The sequence below is a fragment of the Gossypium arboreum genome, chromosome 1, assembly GCF_025698485.1.
Source record: "Gossypium arboreum isolate Shixiya-1 chromosome 1, ASM2569848v2, whole genome shotgun sequence".
Classification (NCBI taxonomy): Eukaryota; Viridiplantae; Streptophyta; class Magnoliopsida; order Malvales; family Malvaceae; genus Gossypium; species Gossypium arboreum.
In genome coordinates, this window is record NC_069070.1 from 117099149 (window position 1) to 117119134 (window position 19986).

Here is a 19986-nt window from a genome sequence, read left to right on the forward strand (position 1 = left end):
ATATGTTGCAGTAAAGGTTGTTCCGAAAGGATAATCTTTTGATCTCATTATGAAAAGGAAACATATCTCGAAAAGGTAATACTTGAAAAGGACTTATGTACCCAAGTAGTACAACTTGAAAAGGTTATGTACACTTTGTGTGTACACTCGGAAAGGTTAGGTATACTTTGTGTATACCATATGAAAAAGGAAAGGTATAATTTGTGTGTACCAATTGGAAAGGAATGTACACCTTAAGTGTACAACTGGAAAAGGAAAGGTCTACCGGAAATTCAATAATTCAGCGGTAACGACATACATAGTTATATGAAGAGAAATGGTATGATGAGCTCATCTATGCATTTTAATATTTTTGAAATTAATCAATTGGTTGAATGATTGTGTATAGGCCTTATTTGCTAATTGAATAAGTTAATAAACATACTACTTAATGTATGAATTACTTGATGAACATAAATGGTAAGTGTATTTTGGTTATATAAACTTACTAAGCATTAATGCTTACAAGGTTTATTTTCCCTGTTTTATAGTGCTCAAGGTTCGTGAATCTTGGAATTGGGTCGGAGCTATCATCACACTATCAATATTTTCATTTTGGTAAAAATGATAAACCTATTTTGATATAATGGCATGTATAAACTTTTGTGGACAAATGATAAATTAATATTTTGGGTTGTAATTAAGTCATAAAAGTGGTTAGTAATGCATTTTTGAGATGGATATGTTGTGAATTATAATAGAAACATGTTTATTTGAATATTGGTAATTGGTTGAATTGGTTGGTATCTACTTGTAAGATTTCATGCAGGTAAATGATTTGGCTTAGGGTGAGAAATGAGGCTAGGAATGGCCTTATTTCATCTACACGGGTATGACACACGAGCGTGTGTCTAGGCCGTGTGTGACACATGGTAAGCCAACGGGCGTGTGAAATGAACATGTGTCCCCTGCATCCTTAAATGTGAAGTCAGGATAGTACACGGGCAAAAGACACAGCCGTGTGTCTTGGTCGTGTGAAGGACACGGGTTTCAAGCATGGTCGTGTGTCAAAATCATGTGAAAATGGCTTAAAAATGGTGAAAAATCAATGTACTACACGGCCTAGCCACATGGGCGTGTGCCCAGGCCGTGTGCCCATTTGATACTTAAGAAATTGCAAGTCAGAATTCCACACGGGTTGGCCACACGACCATGGGATCCCCAATGGCTGGCCATACAGCCATGTCCCAAGCCACACGGGCGTGTGCCCCTATCTTCAAGGATAAATTTCCAAAATTGCCAGTTTAGTCTGAACCACTTCCAAAGCATGTATTGGGCCCTGTAGGCCCATATTAGGGACTTTTTGATGAAATTTGAAAAGATTTGATTTGGAATGCAAATTTATGACTCAATTTTGTACAAATGCTAATGTATAAGTTCAGAAATGCCTCGTAACCCTATTCCGGTGACAGATACAGGTTAAGGGTGTTACAATTCCTCTGCCATGTGTACTTGAAAGTTCTCGTAAATGGGTTTTAACATTTGATCATTGAATTTAAAACATTTCCCGGATTCCTCACTTTTAGTTTCAACTACACCATGAGAAATATTTTAGTAATAAAAAATGGACCAAGCCATTTGGTTTGAAGCTTACCCGAAAAAATTCTCAATGTAGGATCATAAAGTAACACTTTCTGGTCAATTGAAAATTGTTTACGAGATATTTTCTGGTCATGGAATGCCTTGGTTTTGTTTTTATAAATTTGGGCATTTTCATATGCGTGTCACCAAATCTCTTCGAGTTCTTGAATGTCTAATTTTCGATAATTACCTGCGGCGCCCAACTCCATGTTGCATCTTTTTACTGCCCAAAATGTCTTATGTTCTAACTCCACTAGAAGGTGACATAGTTTATCGAATATAAGTTGGTAAGGGGACATTCCTATGGGTCCGTTGTAAACAGTATGGTATGCCCACAATACATTGTTTAAACGTAAGCTTCAGTCTTTCCTATTTGGTTTCACGGTCTTATCCAGAATTGACTTTATTTCGAGGTTTGAAACTTCTGCTAGACCGTTTATTTGTGGGTGATAAGTCGTGGCTACACAATGTGTCATCCCATACTTTTTCAGTAGAATATCAATTACCTTGTTGCAGAAATGAGTTCTTCGATCGCTGATTAATGCTCTCGGTGTGCCAAACCTGGAAAAAATTAAGTTCGTTAGAAAATCTACTACAGTTTTAGTATCGACATGTCGGGTAGCTTCTACCCATTTAGATACGTAATCTACAGCAAGAATAATGTAAACATTATTAAATAATGAAACAAAGGGTCCCATAAAATTGATGCCCACACATTAAAAATTTCACACATGTATAGGTGTCAGGGGCATCTCACTCTTTCGGCTTAAATTCTTCACTTTTTGACAACTCTCACAAGTTTTGCAAAATAAATAAGTGTCATGAAATATGTGTGGCCAAAACAATCCACACTCAAGTACCTTATGTGCGGTGCATTTAGGACTGAAATGCCCTCCACAAGCATAAGAATGACAAAAAGAAAGGATAGATTGTACCTCAATTTCTGCGATACATCGTCGAATTACTTGATCAGAATAGTGTTTTCATAGGTAAGGATCATCCTAAACATAATATCTTAAGTCTCTTTTGAGATTGTCTTTTTCAAAACGTGATAGGTTGGAAGAAACAATGCCTGTAGCGAGGTAATTAACCATATCTGCAAACCATGGGTAAACTGTTTGAGCTAACAAAAGACTTTCATTTGGGAAGTCATCTTTAATAGGTGTGTCATCTTTTGAAAAGAGGATTCGACTCAAATGAAAAGAGATTGAATTCTTGTAAGAGAAGAAACCATCGAATCAACCTAAGTTTTGCCTCTTTTTTCTCGATTAAATATGTCAACACTACATGGTTAGAAAAAACAATAACTTTAGTGTCTAATAAATACGATCTAAATTTTTCCAAGACAAAAATAATAGTTAATAATTCTTTTTCAGTAGTTGAGTAATCGCTCTGGGCAGCATCTAGTGTTTTAAAGGCGTAGGATATGACATGAGGTTTCTTTTCAATTCTTTGCCCAAGGATAGCTCATACACTTTGGTCACTTACATCGCACAAGAGCTCGAAAGGGTAGTCCTAATTTTGCAGTTGTACTATGGGAACCGAAACAAGCTTTTGTTTGAGAGTGTTGAACGCATCTTTGCATGCTTGATCAAATTTGAACTCTTTATCTTTTTGCAAGAGATTGCAGAGCAGTCGCGAAATCTTAGAAAAGTCCCTAATAAAGCGCTTGTAAAAACCTGGATGACCAAAAAAGAAAAAAGTTCCCTCACAGTTGTAAGGTATGGAAGTGAGTTGATAATTCGAGGAATCGTGCCCTACTGTGCTGGGTTTCGGTTCTTCTTTGGACCAAATAGTTGGGCATCCCTTTGTAACTTTCAAATTATAAATTTTCAAATGTCGAAATAAGAAGATTTTTTTTGGCACCCAACTCGGTCATTCAAATATTATTAAAAAAGGAACCACATTTCAAAAGCAGTGTTAATTTTAGACATAAGGACAGTATTTAATTGATTTGGTACCAATTTTGGGCGTAATGAGGGTGCTAACCCTTCGTCATACGTAACCGACTCCCGAGCCCATTTTCTCACACTTTCGTAGACTATAATCGGTCTTTTAGTAAACCGAAAATGTTTTATTAAAATAACCAAATTATTAGGTAACCCGATCATACCAAAACAAAAGGATCGGTGGCGACTCCATATTTCTATTTTCCAAAAGTCGATTCCCCCGTTTTTTTTAAAAACAAAAATTTTGAAATTCAAAATTTTTAATTCGAGGGGTGGTTTCGACAATAATTATGAATTCCAAAATAGTATTTTTCATAAATTTAAAAGTAAACATGAAATATATGTTGAATTGAAAAGGAGATCAATTAACATTTTGATATATTAGTCATCCATTTGTGAAATGCATCATTTTGCCATTTCACTTTTTTTCCTCTTTTATTGTTTGTGAAATTTATTTCAGGGTTTACAAAGTTATGGTTTATAATTTAGGGTATAAGGGTTTAAGGATTTAGTTTTTAGAGTTTAAATTTTTAGGGTTTAAAATGTTTATAGGTCATGGGTTACGATTTAAGGGTTAGGCTTTATATTTTAGGGTTTAAGGTAGTTTAAGGTTTTAGGATATCACTTTAGAGTTTAAGGTTTAAAAGGTTTAGAGTTTAGATCATGGGTTATGATTTAGGGGTTAGGCGGTCATGGGTTATGATTTAGGGGTTAGGCTTCATATTTTAGGGTTTAAGGTAGTTTAAGGTTTTGGGATTAACCTTTAGGGGCAAAAATTCAATTGTAAGTGAAAATGCAATCTGATGATCATTTTCTTATTGGAACATTATAAGTCCCCATATTTTTTCCATTTATAATTTATTTTCAGGGTTTAGAGTTTTAATGTTTATGTAGGGTTTAATTAGACCCTTATAAGGATTTAGTTTGTATGGTAGGGTTTAAATGAAAAAAAATTCATTTTAGGGGGGCCGAAATCCTTTCAACCCCGTAGTTATGTCCCTAATTTAATATGATTCACTTAAGATTGTAAAAACTCGAATTCAAGTTGAATTTGTAATTTGAGACGTAAAGTTTTAATATTTAAGTTGGAATCAATTTTATAAGATTCAAAATAAAAATCAATGCATTAAAAAGTAGTAGATTAGGTTTGATTTTGGGGAGGGAGAACTAATTTTGGAAAAATACTAAGGCATTTCGGGGATAACAAAATAGAGTAGTTAAAATAATAAATATTAGCGGCGCTTTTACAAAAACGCCACATAGCTCAACCTTTTGTGGCGTTTGGAACGAAAGCGCCACTATATCTCAGTTTTTTGCTGCGTTTTGAATAAAACGCCACTATTTCTCAGTTTTTTGCGGCGTTTTGGATGAAAACGCTGTAGCTTCAAACCCGCCCGAAGTTATGACCGGATCCGGCATGCCACATCAAAACGTTAAAAAAATTTCCATTCTAAGTCCGAAAATCGTACTTGATGTTCAAAAGATTAATTCATTAAGGATTAAAGTGAATGGAAGTCATGCACCGTAGGAAGCGGAAAAGAGGTGGTGAGTCCATCGGATTGCTAAGTACCAAGCTCCTTCGGATCCAATCCTAGACATGCATACCGCCATTGCCACACCTTAATGTCATGGATATTTTTAGGAAACCGATTTGATTAAGTCATTTTAGGAAAAGTGATTAATTTTGGAAAATACTTTCATTGCGGAAGCTTTGCTTGTTGTCGTGTTATTTTGAAATCAACTGTTGTTTTTGAAAACGCCTAAAGCTATCCAATTTCAACAGTTAAAATAAGTATTACCTATCTTAGTAATACATATTAAAACCATCAAAAATAGTTAAGCGGCCTTATTACATTTAAAACCCAAAACTTCAATCGTAAATAAAAGGATGTCCATTCACCGAAAGAAAATCAAACTTTCGAGCGGGTGGTCACTCCGAATTCCCTCACGCCCAAGCCCACTATGGTTGGGGATTTCTGCGTGGATGAAAATAAAAGGGGTGAGTTTGGGAAACTCAGTGTGTAAGGAAAACCCATTCAAAGCCCAAGTCGACAAGCCTATTGGGCCTAAGCCCATTCAGTAACATGGTCTTGGGCGAGCTCTTTTCAGATTACAATAAACGGGCCTTAGCCCTTATTCAGATAATGATATGGCCCATAGGCCCATTTCAAAATACATGCAACATCAAGAAACATATGCAAGCCCATTTGGGAGACTACTCAACCCACCAACCACTACACTCCACCGTACCAGCCATACACTCCATGTGGGGATAGCTCAACCCACCCATTAACACACTCCACATTCTGACATTCTTTGCTCGATTATCGATAAATTGAGGCAAAGCCTCCAAGACGTGGACAAGCCACTTTCAGTACTTCCTCCGTCAATATCCCAATCCCATGCATCGATAATAACAACATGGCATGCGATAAATAACAACAATCAAACAAGCATTTAAGTCAATTTAACCTTAGGGGTATTTGGTAATTTATCTCCTAGGGGTAAAGCGTAAATTTTCCACTTTTAAAGGTATTTCAGTAATTTATCTATTTTAGGGTTTTCATGCATATTCCTACCTTTCACGTACTAACGTAATCACTACTGAGGGTTCTTCTGAATTGGGCAGATTGGCCCATCATTCCAATTTTGGCCCATTAAGCCCAAAAATATCGAGGCACGTAAATCATGCACTTTGCAGTCCAAATTTTGCAGCTTACCAAAACATTAATCGATTTACCTCACGAGCATTCGCACACTCGCAAATCTACAAAATACCGGTTTTTGGCATTTCAGATTTTCGACTTTTGCCAATCTAGACTAAGAAAGAGGGTGTTAGTTACACACCTGTTTGCGACGATATGCTGACGAGATCCACACACGAACCGCCTACAATTGGATTACTAACACGTTAATCTAACTATTCAAATACAAACTACGTATTAACCCCTTACAATATTCGGCCAACCACACTTACAGATCATAGTAAGCTTATAAGAAATCAATAAGCAACTCATTAATAAATTTTTGTCAATGTTTACCACATAATCATAATTTCACTGCAAGCTGTCTTCCTGAGCAACAGTCACTAAATTATTTATAACTGGAGCTACGAAACTCCAAATCAAGTTCCGTTAATTTTCCCTGAAAATAGACTCATATATCTTCTATCCATAAAATTTTCAGAATTTTTGGTTTAGCCAATCAATACCAGATTTTTCTCAAAGTTTCCCATGTTTCACTGTTTGACTAATCTGACCACTTTTCATTACGAATCAAATTTCTCATTATACAGAATTCAAAATATGTTCTCGTTTATTTCATTAGAAACTAGACTCAATAAGCTTTAATTACATAATTTATCCAGCTTCTAATTCATCTCCCACAATTTATGGTGATTTTCCAAAGTCACATTACTGCTGCTGTCCCAAGTAGATTTATTACCAAATCACTCTTTCATACACCTATCTTGCATGCTTGTTATTTAAACATGTATATCACCAATCAATCATCACATATCTATGATTTTACTTAAGTATAATCTCTATTTCATCATTTTAAAGCACAACATGTTAGCTGATTTTTCCCTTTAACATCTAAGGCACATACATGCTCATTTGTTTGGCTCAACTTCACCTATCTTCCATTTTTTTCATCAAAAGAACATGAAACAACAACCATTTCCTTCATTTTAATTCATGACTAAATGCTCACAACACAACTAAAAATCAAAATATACTTCAAGAGTTAAGGTAGAATCAAGAAGAACTCATGAACCTCAAAATAGAAGCAAGGTACCAAGAACTTACCTTCAATTTTCCTCCTCCTAATGACCAAATACTCAAGAGCTTTCTCCTCTCCTTTCTCTTCTCTAACTTTCAGCTATGATGAACAAAGATGGACAAAACTTTGTTCTTTTCACCCCTTTTTCTTTTAATAAAACTTCATATTTCATCCATTTAATTCTTTAATACAAAAGACATGAAATTCTTACCATGAAACATTTACCTAACCCATTATCATGAAACATTTACCTAACCCATTATCATGGAACATTTACCTAACCTATTATCAATTTGTATCAATTTGTACCATAAATTATGGATATCAAGTGTACATTTTGTCTACAACAACATGATGGCTGGCCACTTCATGTAAAATGGGAGGTTTGTCATGCAAATCCTCCTATTTTGCACTCCTATTTATTTGGCCACTTCAAATTAGCCTATAGCATTTTCAAACATTTTCACATAGGTCCTATTTCATAATTTCACTCCCTTTTTCTTATGGAACAAAAATTAACTAAAATTACCGGGTTCTATCTTAAGCTTGGGCCTTCTAGAGGCCCACTAACATAATTAAACCTATGCCAACATTCACAGGATTCCCGGAAATTGGGGCGTTACAACGCCACTATTACTCAGTTTTTAGCGGCGTTTTGGATAAAAAAACGCCACTATTGCTCAGTTTTTAGCGGCGTTTTGTTTCAAACGCCGCTAATGTATAATATTTGCGGCGTTTTTCATTCAAACGCCACTAAAAACGCCGCTAAAAGTCTGTTTTCTTGTAGTGGTGGAAAAACCCCATCGAATAGGATAAAAAACCATGGGTAAAAACAATTTTACGAAAATGGAAAAAACAAAGAGTAAAAAGATGGAGATAAAACTAAACCCCAAAATTGGAAATAAGAACCCTCAAAATATAAACACAAAATTTCTTTGTTAAATGTGTTATGAGTTATTTTTCTAGGGTAAAAAAAAATTATTTATAGACTAAATTCGTAAGTCAAATAATATTAAACTAACGTACACTAATAAAACTATATGTGAAAAACTAAAAACAGAATTCAATATCTCCCCCCCAAAAAAAAAAAAAAATGAGACATAACTCCATATACATTCAGTTTCACAATTATATATAAATTTTTCTCAATTGTTATATTCTTCGAGATGCGAACTTTTAAAACGACAAAGTGGAAAGACTTCAAATTGCACAACCAAGTCAAACGGCCGTCCGAAAACTAAACCCAACAAAGGGGTAAGGCAATGAATACTTACAAATGGTCAAAAAGTTATGAAAAGTTGGTGATGGGATATGTTCCCAGCACGAATATTGTAAAATTTCTTATATTTTTATCCCAATAAATTAGTTTAATGCTTATAATTAACCTAATTATAGTTTTGATATCTTAGATATGGAACCAAATTCAATCCATCTTGGATAATTGCAAAGTAATAAACTTCTTCTGCTGTTATGATTTAAATTTAAGATTTTTATATTGAAATTTCTTGATTTCTTTATTAATAATTTCCTAAAACGAAAAGTGCAAATTATTTTGTGTGTCATTTTATATCACTTTTTTTTAAATGATTAGAGCTATCTATAATTCTTTGCTAATTCTTGTATAAAAAAATAAATACGTTTCAATACGCATAAATACTCATCCTTTTGTTCTAGTAACAATCTCAATACTAATGTCAATTCAGTAATGACTCAATTTGCATGTTATATCCTATTTTCTTTCTAGAAATCTAGTTAAATGAACCATACGTATGTTCTTATTTTATGGTGAAGTGTTGTTGAGGGTATTGATAGGATAAGAAAGAAAAAGTATAATTATTTTTGGTCCTTCAACTTTATAAAAATGTTATTTTAGTTTTTATTTAATTTTTGTCACTTTAACTCTTGAACCTGTATTATTTGTCAAATCACCTAAAATAAATAGAATAGTTAATGTTTGTTAACTTCACTGATGTGGTATATCTTTGTTATGTATATATCACGTTAGCAATTAATTAATTTTTAAAAATAAAAAATATTTTATATACTTTTTAATAAATTTAATATTTTAAAATAATTTTATAAATTTTTGAATTTAAAAAACTTAATTAATTGTTAACTTGACATAAACGTGTCATAACGAAAGTCATGAAAAGTTAAAATAACTTTTTTTTTGTAAAGTTAAAATAAATAAATATTTAAAAAGAACAAAAATTAAAAAGAAAATCTTTCAACCTCATTGAATGTTCTAAGAAATTTCATGGTTTATTTTAATTTTAGTCAATAGAAACACAAATTAATTAGTGTTTAGATGCCGCTAGTTACTTATATTCTTGGAAGTGATTGCTCAGTTGTCATTATATATACTTCAGATTTGATAAAATAATTTTATTATCATGTTGTCTTATAATTTCAGTAATCTAATAAAAGTTGTAATCTTAGTACAAGTGCAGTTAAATTACAATTCTATATATTATTTCTATGTAAAATTTAATATTGTAATTTCTTAAGGAAAAATGAAATTTAGAAAGAAATTCTTTAAGCAATAATTACATAATTATCTTATCACATCCTATAATAAATTCCGTAGTTTCTACGTAAATCACATTAAAAGAATTTGCAATCTTGCAAGAAGAAATTACAACATAAACTCCCTTTATATATATACACACACATATTATGTAAAAGAAGTGTGGGCATACGATTAGTGATCATTCAATTATCTGTCTAGCAACCTCAGTTCTGCCTTTGTTGGTAGCTTGATAGACACCCAAAATCAAATGGGGAATACTTTCCTCAACTTAGCTCTTCTTATCATCTTCCATTTTTCTATGCCTACTTTCTCTATGAAATTAACCACCATACTTACAGATCAATCAGCTCTTCTAGCACTAAAAGATCATGTTATTCATGATCCTGAAAATGTCTTGACAACTAACTGGTCAGCCTCTTCCCCTGTTTGCAATTGGTTTGGTGTAAGTTGTGGATCCAGGCACCGTAGAGTCACAGCTCTAGACCTTACTGGGTTGGGACTCGTAGGTACCCTTCCACCTCACTTGGGAAATTTATCATTCCTTTCTCTTCTTTATATCACAAACAATAGTTTCTATGGCAGATTACCTGCCCAGTTATCCAATTTGCATCGGCTGAAATATTTAAGCTTTGGTAACAACTACTTCGGTGGAGAAATCCCATCATGGTTGGGATCATTAATTGAACTTCGAAGGCTGTTTTTGTACCAAAACAACTTCAAAGGTGTTATTCCCTTCTCTTTAGGCTATTTGTCGAAGTTAGAGTTCTTGACTTTGTTTGAAAACCGGATTTCAGGTTCAATTCCCTCCTCCATCTTCAATATATCTACGTTGCAAAATATTTATCTAAGTTATAATATGCTCTCTGGCTGCATACCCTCTGGTCCACATGAACTGCTTTCTCTAGAATTGATTGATTTCAGCTCCAATAATCTCAGCGGTCATATCCCGAAAGATATGTTTGATCATCTTCCAAATTTGAAAGAATTGTACTTAAGTGTTAACCTGCTTTCTGGTAGAATTCCTGCCAGTCTATTCAAGTGCAAAGAGTTACAAATGTTATCTTTATCGTATAACCAAATGGAGGGGAGCCTACCAATAGAAATTGGGAATTTAAGTATGCTTCAATACATCTATATTGGTCGGAACCACTTTGAAGGTAATATATGCTAACCATTTTTTAAAGCCTTTTGAACTGTCTACTTTTTTTTTTTTTGTAAGTACTTTGAGAATGTAAGGAAGGATTTTTTGGGGAAAAGAAATTAAGTTAATGAATATAACAGTTTAAATAAATCTTCTATTGAGATTGAAAATATAAATTTATTTATTAAATGAATTCATAGTTGAACATTTTTAAAAGAAGATTAATGAATAAACTACGAGAAAATGATGAGAGAAATATTCTTTAATTTCCAACTGGACTTGGAAGTGTGTATGACATCTAATATGATGTGAAATATCTTGATAATGGTGCTTTATTTTTTAGTCCTTCAACTTTATAAAAAAATTATTTTAATCTTGTATTTAATTTTTTATTTTTATGATGTTTGATTGTTCTTATACATATCTTTACAGTAACATTTTTTTAGGTTGGAAAACTAAATAAGCCATTATACTTTTATTTTATTTTTATAATACTTGGTAAGAGATGATTTTTGAATTTGATATGTGAATTTTATAATTGCAGGTAAAATTCCTAAACAAATTGGGAATTTAACTCTTCTTGTGGACTTTGATTGCTCCTATAGCAATTTTACAGGTGAATATATAAGAAAGAATTAAATTGTTTCCAAATTATTTTTATTCATTTGCAACTTTTACTGATAGGTTTAATTTCTATTAGTATATGTAGGTTATGTGTTTTGAACTTTATTCTGCTCAATGACTTTCTGTGTTTTGATTATTTTACAACAGTTATAAATTTTTCATGCTCATTGCAGTTAGTATATATGTATTTTTTTAAGTCCATTATTTGGCACACAAAACCCTAAGGAACCTAAAATATAATTGATTTATTTTATGTTCTTAGAAGAATAAAAATTTAAATTTAGCAAATCAGATAAAAGGAAAACAATATATATTCATTTTCTTAAACTCATGAATGTTTGTTCTTTATGATTTAATTCACCAATATTTTCTATATTTTAAATTACTTTAAGTAATTTGATATTGGCAAGAGCTCTAAAAAACAATTTTATTGTGAATTAATTTTTCGTAAATATTGTTGGTTCATACTTGATACACTAGTTGTCAATAAATTTACACACTGTTAGATAATTTAATTTAAATTTTTAAAATGTTTAAGAAATATAAGCAAATGTTTCATATATAAACTCTTTTTTCCTCATATTTGTCTAACATTTTTGTTTGATAAAATTTATGGCAGGTATGATACCACTTGAGATTGGCAACCTAAAGAATCTACAATTGTTGAATTTAGAATATAACAATTTTGCCGGTTCTATTCCCCCACAAGTATTTAATATTTCGACTCTAAGGACGATTTCTTTGAGTACAAATCAGCTCTCTGGCCATCTTCCATCAAACATGGGCCTTTTCCTTCCAAACATGGAGAAATTATATTTTAATTTCAATCACCTTGTCGGGTCGATCCCAATATATATTTCCAATGCTTCTCAGCTTACTCTTCTTGACATGTCTAATAATAACTTTTCAGGGTCCATTCCTGATAATCTGGGCAATCTAAAAAATTTAAAGATTCTCACCCTGGCGAATAATAGTTTAACTTCCTCAAGAATGAGCTTTCTCTTTTCTTTGACAAACTGTAGAGTCTTGGAGAACCTTCTTTTCGGCATCAACTCATTTATTAGTGGTGAACTTCCAAGAGTGGTAGGAAATCTCTCAAGTTCTCTTGAAGAGTTCTCTGCTTCTGCATGCAACATCAGGGGTAGCATCCCCAGTGAAATTGGAAACTTAAGTCACTTGATAAACATTGAGCTAGGAGGCAATAAATTGATAGGACAGATTCCTACTACAGTTGGAGGATTGGAAGAGTTGCAAAGTCTTTCTCTTGAGGACAATAAGTTAGAGGGATCCATCCCATCTGAGTTATGTCATCTAAACAAATTGGCTTTCTTGTTCTTGACCAATAACAAATTGTCTGGGCCAATACCTCCTTGCTTAGGTGATCTCAATTCATTAAGGCAACTATTTCTAGACTCCAATATGTTTTCCTCCTCAATACCTTCAACGTTGACAAGACTTAACTATCTCCTCATCCTATATTTGTCTTCAAATTCTCTAAGTGGTCCACTGCCAATCGACATTGGAAAATGGCAAGTTTTGACTAGTTTGGATTTGTCGAACAATCAGTTCTCAGGTGATATCCCAACTGGAGTTGCAGATCTCAAGGACCTCACTCGTTTTTCCTTATCCAATAATAGAATCATGGGTTCTATTCTTGAGTCTTTTAATGAAATGTTGAGTTTGGAATTCTTGGACTTGTCAAGAAATAATCTATCTGGAGAGATTCCCAAATCCTTAGAGAAACTCCGTTATCTCAAATATTTCAATGTCTCTTTTAATAGACTTGAAGGAGAAATTCCTGAAGGAGGATCATTTGGAAACTACACAATCGAATCATTTAAGGGGAATGAAGCCTTGTGTGGTGCAGCTCGACTTCATGTTCCAAACTGCAAAACCAGACCTCTTAGAAATTCCAAGGCAAAAACTAAGCTCATAATGTATGTAGCTCTGCCAATTGCCTCCACAATTTTGGTTGTGGCTCTGATAATCATTATCTTGCAAAACAGTAGGAAAGGCAAATTGCCAACTCAAGAAGACATGATACCTTTAGGAACGTGGAGACGGTTTTCAGACCACGAGCTTCGTCAAGCTACTGATGGATTCAATGATAGTAGGTTGCTTGGTAATGGAAGTTATGGTTCAGTATTCCAAGGGACTCTCCAGGATGGGACGGTAATTGCGGTAAAGGTCTTCAAGTTAGAGTTAGAAGGAGCTTTTAAGAGCTTTGATGTTGAATGTGAAGTTCTCCGCAACACTCGTCACAGAAATTTAGTCAAAGTAATAAGCAGTTGCTCTAATGATCTTAATTTCAAAGCCTTGGTGCTTGAGTTCATGCCTAATGGGAGTCTTGATAAATGGTTGTATTCCAACAACCAATATTTGGATATCCTACAAAGGTTGAACATAATGATAGATGTTGCATCTGCATTGGAATATCTCCACCATGGTAATGCAACGCCAGTGGTTCACTGTGATTTAAAACCCAACAATGTTCTGTTAGATGAAGATATGGTTGCGCATTTGAGTGATTTTGGCATCGCAAAACTCTTATGTGACGAGGTTTCAATGATACAAACCATGACAATGGCAACATTTGGATATATGGCACCAGGTGATACTTCTAATCGAACTCCATGTTTATTTTTCCATTTTCAATTTAAGTGTAGCATGTGCATAACAAAAGGGATCATATCTATTAACATTTGAGTTTCAAACACATTGAATGTGACTTTTTAACGAAGCAACTAGATTAAATCCTAGTTTAATTATAACAAGCAAGCATATAATGTTTCAGATATTTTATAAGAATTTTTCATTATCAGGATATCTTTGAATGTTTATAATGTTGTTTTATATTTATACACAGAATATGGAATTGAAGGAATTATTTCGACCAAAGGTGATGTGTATAGCTTTGGTATTCTTTTGATGGAAATCATCACAACAAAAAAGCCCACAGATGAAATGTTTGCAGGAGAAAAAAGCTTGAAGAGTTGGTTGATAGAGTCGATATCATCTTCGCTAAATCAAGTTGTAGATCCCAAGTTGTTGAGCACCATTCGAAGGGAACATTTAAAAGTCAAGAATTATGCCTTATCCATTTTGCAACTGGGCTTAGAATGTTGTGTAGAGTTACCAAATGAGAGGCTTCATATGAAAGAGATTGTTACAAAGTTAAAGAAGATCAAAGTGAAGTTATTAAGGGATATGGAACGAGTTCGATGAAGAGGCAGTTGTTAATTTGACTAAAAAAAGCATGAGCTTTGCTTTCTAGCAATGTCTTTGATAAATATTTATACAGATGCTTTGTTTCCCTATAAAGTTTATTAATAGTTATTTTTGCATATTGTGAATTTTTTAAAAAAGAAACAACTTCAAGGAATTAGTTACAATAAGGTTGATGGGAGTGTATATTAATCATTGCTTGATGAACATTTTTTTTAAACAAAGATCGAGCATGATTAGTTGGGTCTTCAAAAGTTGATAACCTGTTAAGACAACTAGGAACAATTTTGGCCATGCAATTCGTTAGTCTATTATGCTTTCGTAAGACATGTAGAAACTTAAGTTATCAATTTTGCTTGGATAAATTATGTATTAAACGAAGTTTAGAAAGATTATTATTAATTGCAAAACCGTTCCAAATTATATCAATTTACACTGAATTTTGATGATCATTTGTATCGGTACAAATTGTTTTTTTAAATAATATAGGTACAAATTATTAAATGCTCAATATCAAAACATAGGTAATTTTGATCTCATTTTTCAGTCTTTGCATAAGGTTTTCATTTATTTTATTTTAATAAAATTATTTTTTATAAGCCAAACAAATCTTATTAAAAGAACAAAAATATAAAGCAATAAATAAAAGGGATATCAACATAAAACACACTCGAAATGTATCTTTTTGGTCTTCAACCAGTATGAAATAGTCTAGGTTCCATTATAGTTAAGATTTTGATGCATTTTGACCATTGCAGTATGTTTCAGCTCGTTTTAGTCAATACCAGCTTATATTGATTCATATCGGCTTGTACCAATTGATAGGAGTTGCTTGTCTTGAAACATTGTGCTGTGTGTCTAGAGACAATTGGTAGATTGTCTTGAGATATGGTTTGCCAACAACTATAAAACAACTATAAAAGCAAGGGGGAAAGGTTGTATTTAAGCCTTAAGAAAAAAATAGTATTGTAAATGTTATATCTTCTCGTTCAAAGGTATTAATTTTTACAGTGAATTGGGAAATCCTTAATTAAAGTATACTAAAATAGTGGATGTAAGCAATTAAAGGTGAACTACTTAAATTAAATTGCCTAAACTTTCTTTTCTTTATTATTTTGAAAAGTTTACATTTTATAAGAAAGATGATCGAGTTATCCAAAGAGTACAATGGGAATTGTTATCTAAACTTTTGTTTATTGAAGATCGTATCCTTCCTATTTTCACACACCTTCACATAATTTGTTGATTGCCATGAGATTTTTAAGCACTCTAACCTAACTCAAAATTTCCACCCGATGAAATATATTGAGAATCTTTTTATGGCAGAAATATGAAGATAACTCCCTCCATTGAATTTGCCACAATAGAAGTAAAAAGATTACTTGTTCAACAATACAACACATTGAGAATGTTTTTCATAACAAAAATATCTATAAATTTTTTATTTGGAATTGATAATTTTATATATAATTTCTAAAAGCGAACAATAAATACTTACATTTTCTAGCTAGCAAAAAATATTTTAAAAATAGCACAAAATTGAAACATAATATCATTATCAATTTTCTAGTTGAGCTAAAAAAGACTTTAATCCCTTATAACACATTAATCCATCAATACTTAATTATACTTAGATTCCTATAGAATCCGAGAGATGATTATCAATTTCTTCAAGGCTTCCAATCTTAAATGGTACTCCATATTGAGGTAAGAAGACTTTGAGCTATGTCACTATTATGTCTAACCAGCCAAAAAATTTACAAACTACTAGTCAAATTTCAAACCCAAAGACCTTCTGCATATTAACCACGACTTCTTTTCCCTAAACAAGAAGTTGTTTCTTTCTTTTCTTTTCTTTTTCCCTTTTAAATTCAACTTCTCCCTTTAGTCATCAATTTAGCATTGAAAAAATTGTTGAAATCGTTTTATGAACATAAGTGTTTTATATTGAAAAAACATTTTTTATTTTGAAAATATTTTTGTATTTAATAACACAGTAGTAGAAAGAGTACCTAGTGTATCTGAAATTCCAACGATTAGTCTTAACCATTTTAGTAGACCCAAATTATTGGTTAATGATATTTTATTTTAAATTTAATTATTCTCCAATATCTCAAATATATTTGAAATAATATAAATTGAAGAGAAGTACTTCAATATTTTAGAAGAAAAATCGGTATATGCATTATTAATTAATAGAATTTTAATTAATTTAATAGCTATCGTCGATACCATTTTTAAATCGAGTTTTGAAAAATGAGAATCGACTTTAAAAAACGAAAACAGGAGTCGCCACCAATCTTTTTAGGTGTGATTGGATCACCTTTAAAACATTTTGTTTTAAAATCATTAGTTCTGGTTTACGAAATAAAAGAACGGGTTCGAGTCGATTACGTCATTTAGGAAGGATTAGCACCTCGTAACGCCCAAAAATTGGTACCTAATTAATTATCAAATGTCTTTAAGGTCGGAAATTTAAAAAATTTTAAGATACAATCCTTTTTAAAATATCTTGATTTTGAAAATTGAAATTCACTTGTATCAAACATTGACACTAAGTTAACCTTTTGGAAATCCCTATCTCGAAACAACAAATCGCCACATCCAATAAGTTAGGACACAACGTTTTGAAATTCCAAGACAGTTGCTAGTATTTTGGAAATCTTAAAAAATTTAGAAGGGTACTTGACTATTCGAACTCAACGAGAAAAGTTGCAACCCAATAAGTTAGGGCACTACTTTTCTCGAAGCTTCCAAATACTAAGTGTAGAAGGCCAAATTGCCCGGACCCGATTATATCAAAACCCAACCAAACCTCTAAACCCACTAAAACCCTTAACCCATGACCCATTTACATCTACCCCAACCCATTACAAAACCCAAATATTAAACCCAATTCAAAAGCCCATTAAGCCCTCCCAAAAAAAAACCTAACCAAAAAAAAAAAAAAAAAAACCTAACCCAAAAAAAAAAAAAAAACCTAACCCCCCCAAAAAAAAACCAAGAAACCCTAGTCACCTAGCCACTTTCCCACTTGCCCCATTTTTCCTCCCATTTTTGATATCCATTGTCTACCACCGCCACCTACAAAATAGAAAAAGAAATAATAGAAAATCATGTAAAAGATGGCTATAAAAAGCCATTCAAAAATCATGTAAAGAGGGGAGATTTTTACAAAGATTGAAAAAGGAGACAAACACAAAAATCCCTTCAAATTTTGAACACAAAAGAAACATCAATAAAAAGGTTGCATTTTTTTATTTTTTCCTCTTCTTTCGAATCTTTTTTCTTTTTTTTTTTTGTGTTGCTTTTTTCTTTCTTTATATATACATATATTGTTAAGAAAAAAAAATTTTACCTTTTCCGGCCACCGTGGGTGGTGGTCGGGTGGCCGGCCACCGACGACGGTCATGATCGACGATCGGTCAAGTGACCGCCCCCTTAGCCGGATTTCCTTTCCCCCCTCCCTTCTCTCTTCTTTCTCCCTTCTTTTTTTTTTTCTTTCTCTCTTCAAAATGATTTTTTTGTCAAAAATTGGCCTTAAAGTATGTAGTGCTTTGCGATTTAGTCCCTCTTGCTATGTTATGTTTTGAGGGGAAGATTAATTGTGTTTTGGCCCACCACTATTTCCGCGCATGCTCAATATAGTCCTTTCCTTTTATTTTTATTTCAATTTTGCCCCAAATATTTTGTTTTTAGTTCAATTTAATTCTTTTAGTTACTTTACTATTTAAATTAATTATTTTAGTATTATTATTATATTTCATTTACTTATGTAGTGTGTTAATAATTTTTTATCATTTCTAATTGTATATATATATATATATATATGTATTTTATATATATTATGTATATATATTTTTTAATGCCATTAGTTATATATTTCTTATGTATATATTCTTAAATATTATTATATATACATATATATATATATTTTAAATACCATATTGTGTATATATTATTATTACAAATTATTACTATTGCTAGTATTATTATAACTATTATTATATTAGTGTATATTTTATGTACATATGTATATATATATATATATATTTGTACATATCATTATTTTATATTATTGTTGTAAATTTTTATGTATATATTTTTTATGTACGTTTCCTAATATTTTCTTTTATTGTAGATATTATTATTATTATTATTATTACATACTTTTATTATATGCATGTATATGTATTTTTATGTACATATTATTATTTTATATTATTATTACCAAATATATCATTTTTCTATTTTATTATTAGTACATGATTTGTTTTTATTTTGTAAATATCATTATTATTGTTATTCTAATATTCTAGTATTCCATGTTAATATTTTTCATTAATGATATCATTTTTTTTGCATCCTTTATCTATTTTTAATTTCTCACTTTAGGAATATTTTTTCTCATGTTTTAATTAATTTCAAAAATAAGGCAATGTACCGATTTAATATTAAGCCATCGATTTCATCGCTATGTTGGGTGAAATTTGTCGGCTTGTGTTAAAAAACGGGACACCCTTTCTAAAAAAAAATCGAAAACTAAAAATTCTAATTTTTCAATCGGATCAAGATTAAATATTATATTGAACTCGTATTTTTGAAAATCAAGTCAACACATGTTTATGAGATACCAATTTTGGGCGTCGCGAGGGTGCTAATACCTTCCTCACGCAGAATCGACTCCCGAACCCCAATTTTTCTCTCGGACTTTCATGTAGACCTAAATTTGGCCTTTTTTGTTTTAAAATAATTTTATTAGGTGTCCGATCACACCTATAAAAAGGATCGGTGGCGACTCCTTTGTTAATAAAATCAAAGTTGGTTTTCAAATGTTTAATAAATCGCCACAATTAGTGACCGTTTAAACTAATTTTTTTACATCGCTACAGCTGGCGACTCCACTGGGGACGTTTTTTGAGAGTCGAGTCGAATTAAACTCGCGTTGTCAAAATTTTCAAAGTCAATTTTTAAATTAACATTTAGTCGTGATCCTCAAATTTTTTGTTTTAAAAAAAATCATGCATTTGCATCGTGTTGTATATATTCTAACTTGTTTTATCCGGTTGTTTTTCAGCTTTAAATTTTTGTGATTTTGGTTTTGGTTTAGTTTT

General features: G+C 32.0%; 1 protein-coding gene across 1 annotated transcript; it reads left to right on the top strand.

The window, feature by feature from the left end:
• The first annotated feature begins 9965 nt into the window (after nt 1-9965).
• Nucleotides 9966-15096, top strand: LOC108481248 (probable LRR receptor-like serine/threonine-protein kinase At3g47570). The gene is made up of 4 exons (XM_017784406.2): nt 9966-11039; nt 11568-11639; nt 12267-14258; nt 14514-15096. The coding sequence occupies exons 1-4, from the start codon at nt 10130-10132 to the stop codon at nt 14870-14872; spliced, it is 3333 nt and encodes a 1110-aa protein (XP_017639895.1). The 5' UTR covers nt 9966-10129; the 3' UTR covers nt 14873-15096.
• The last annotated feature ends 4890 nt before the right edge of the window (nt 15097-19986 follow it).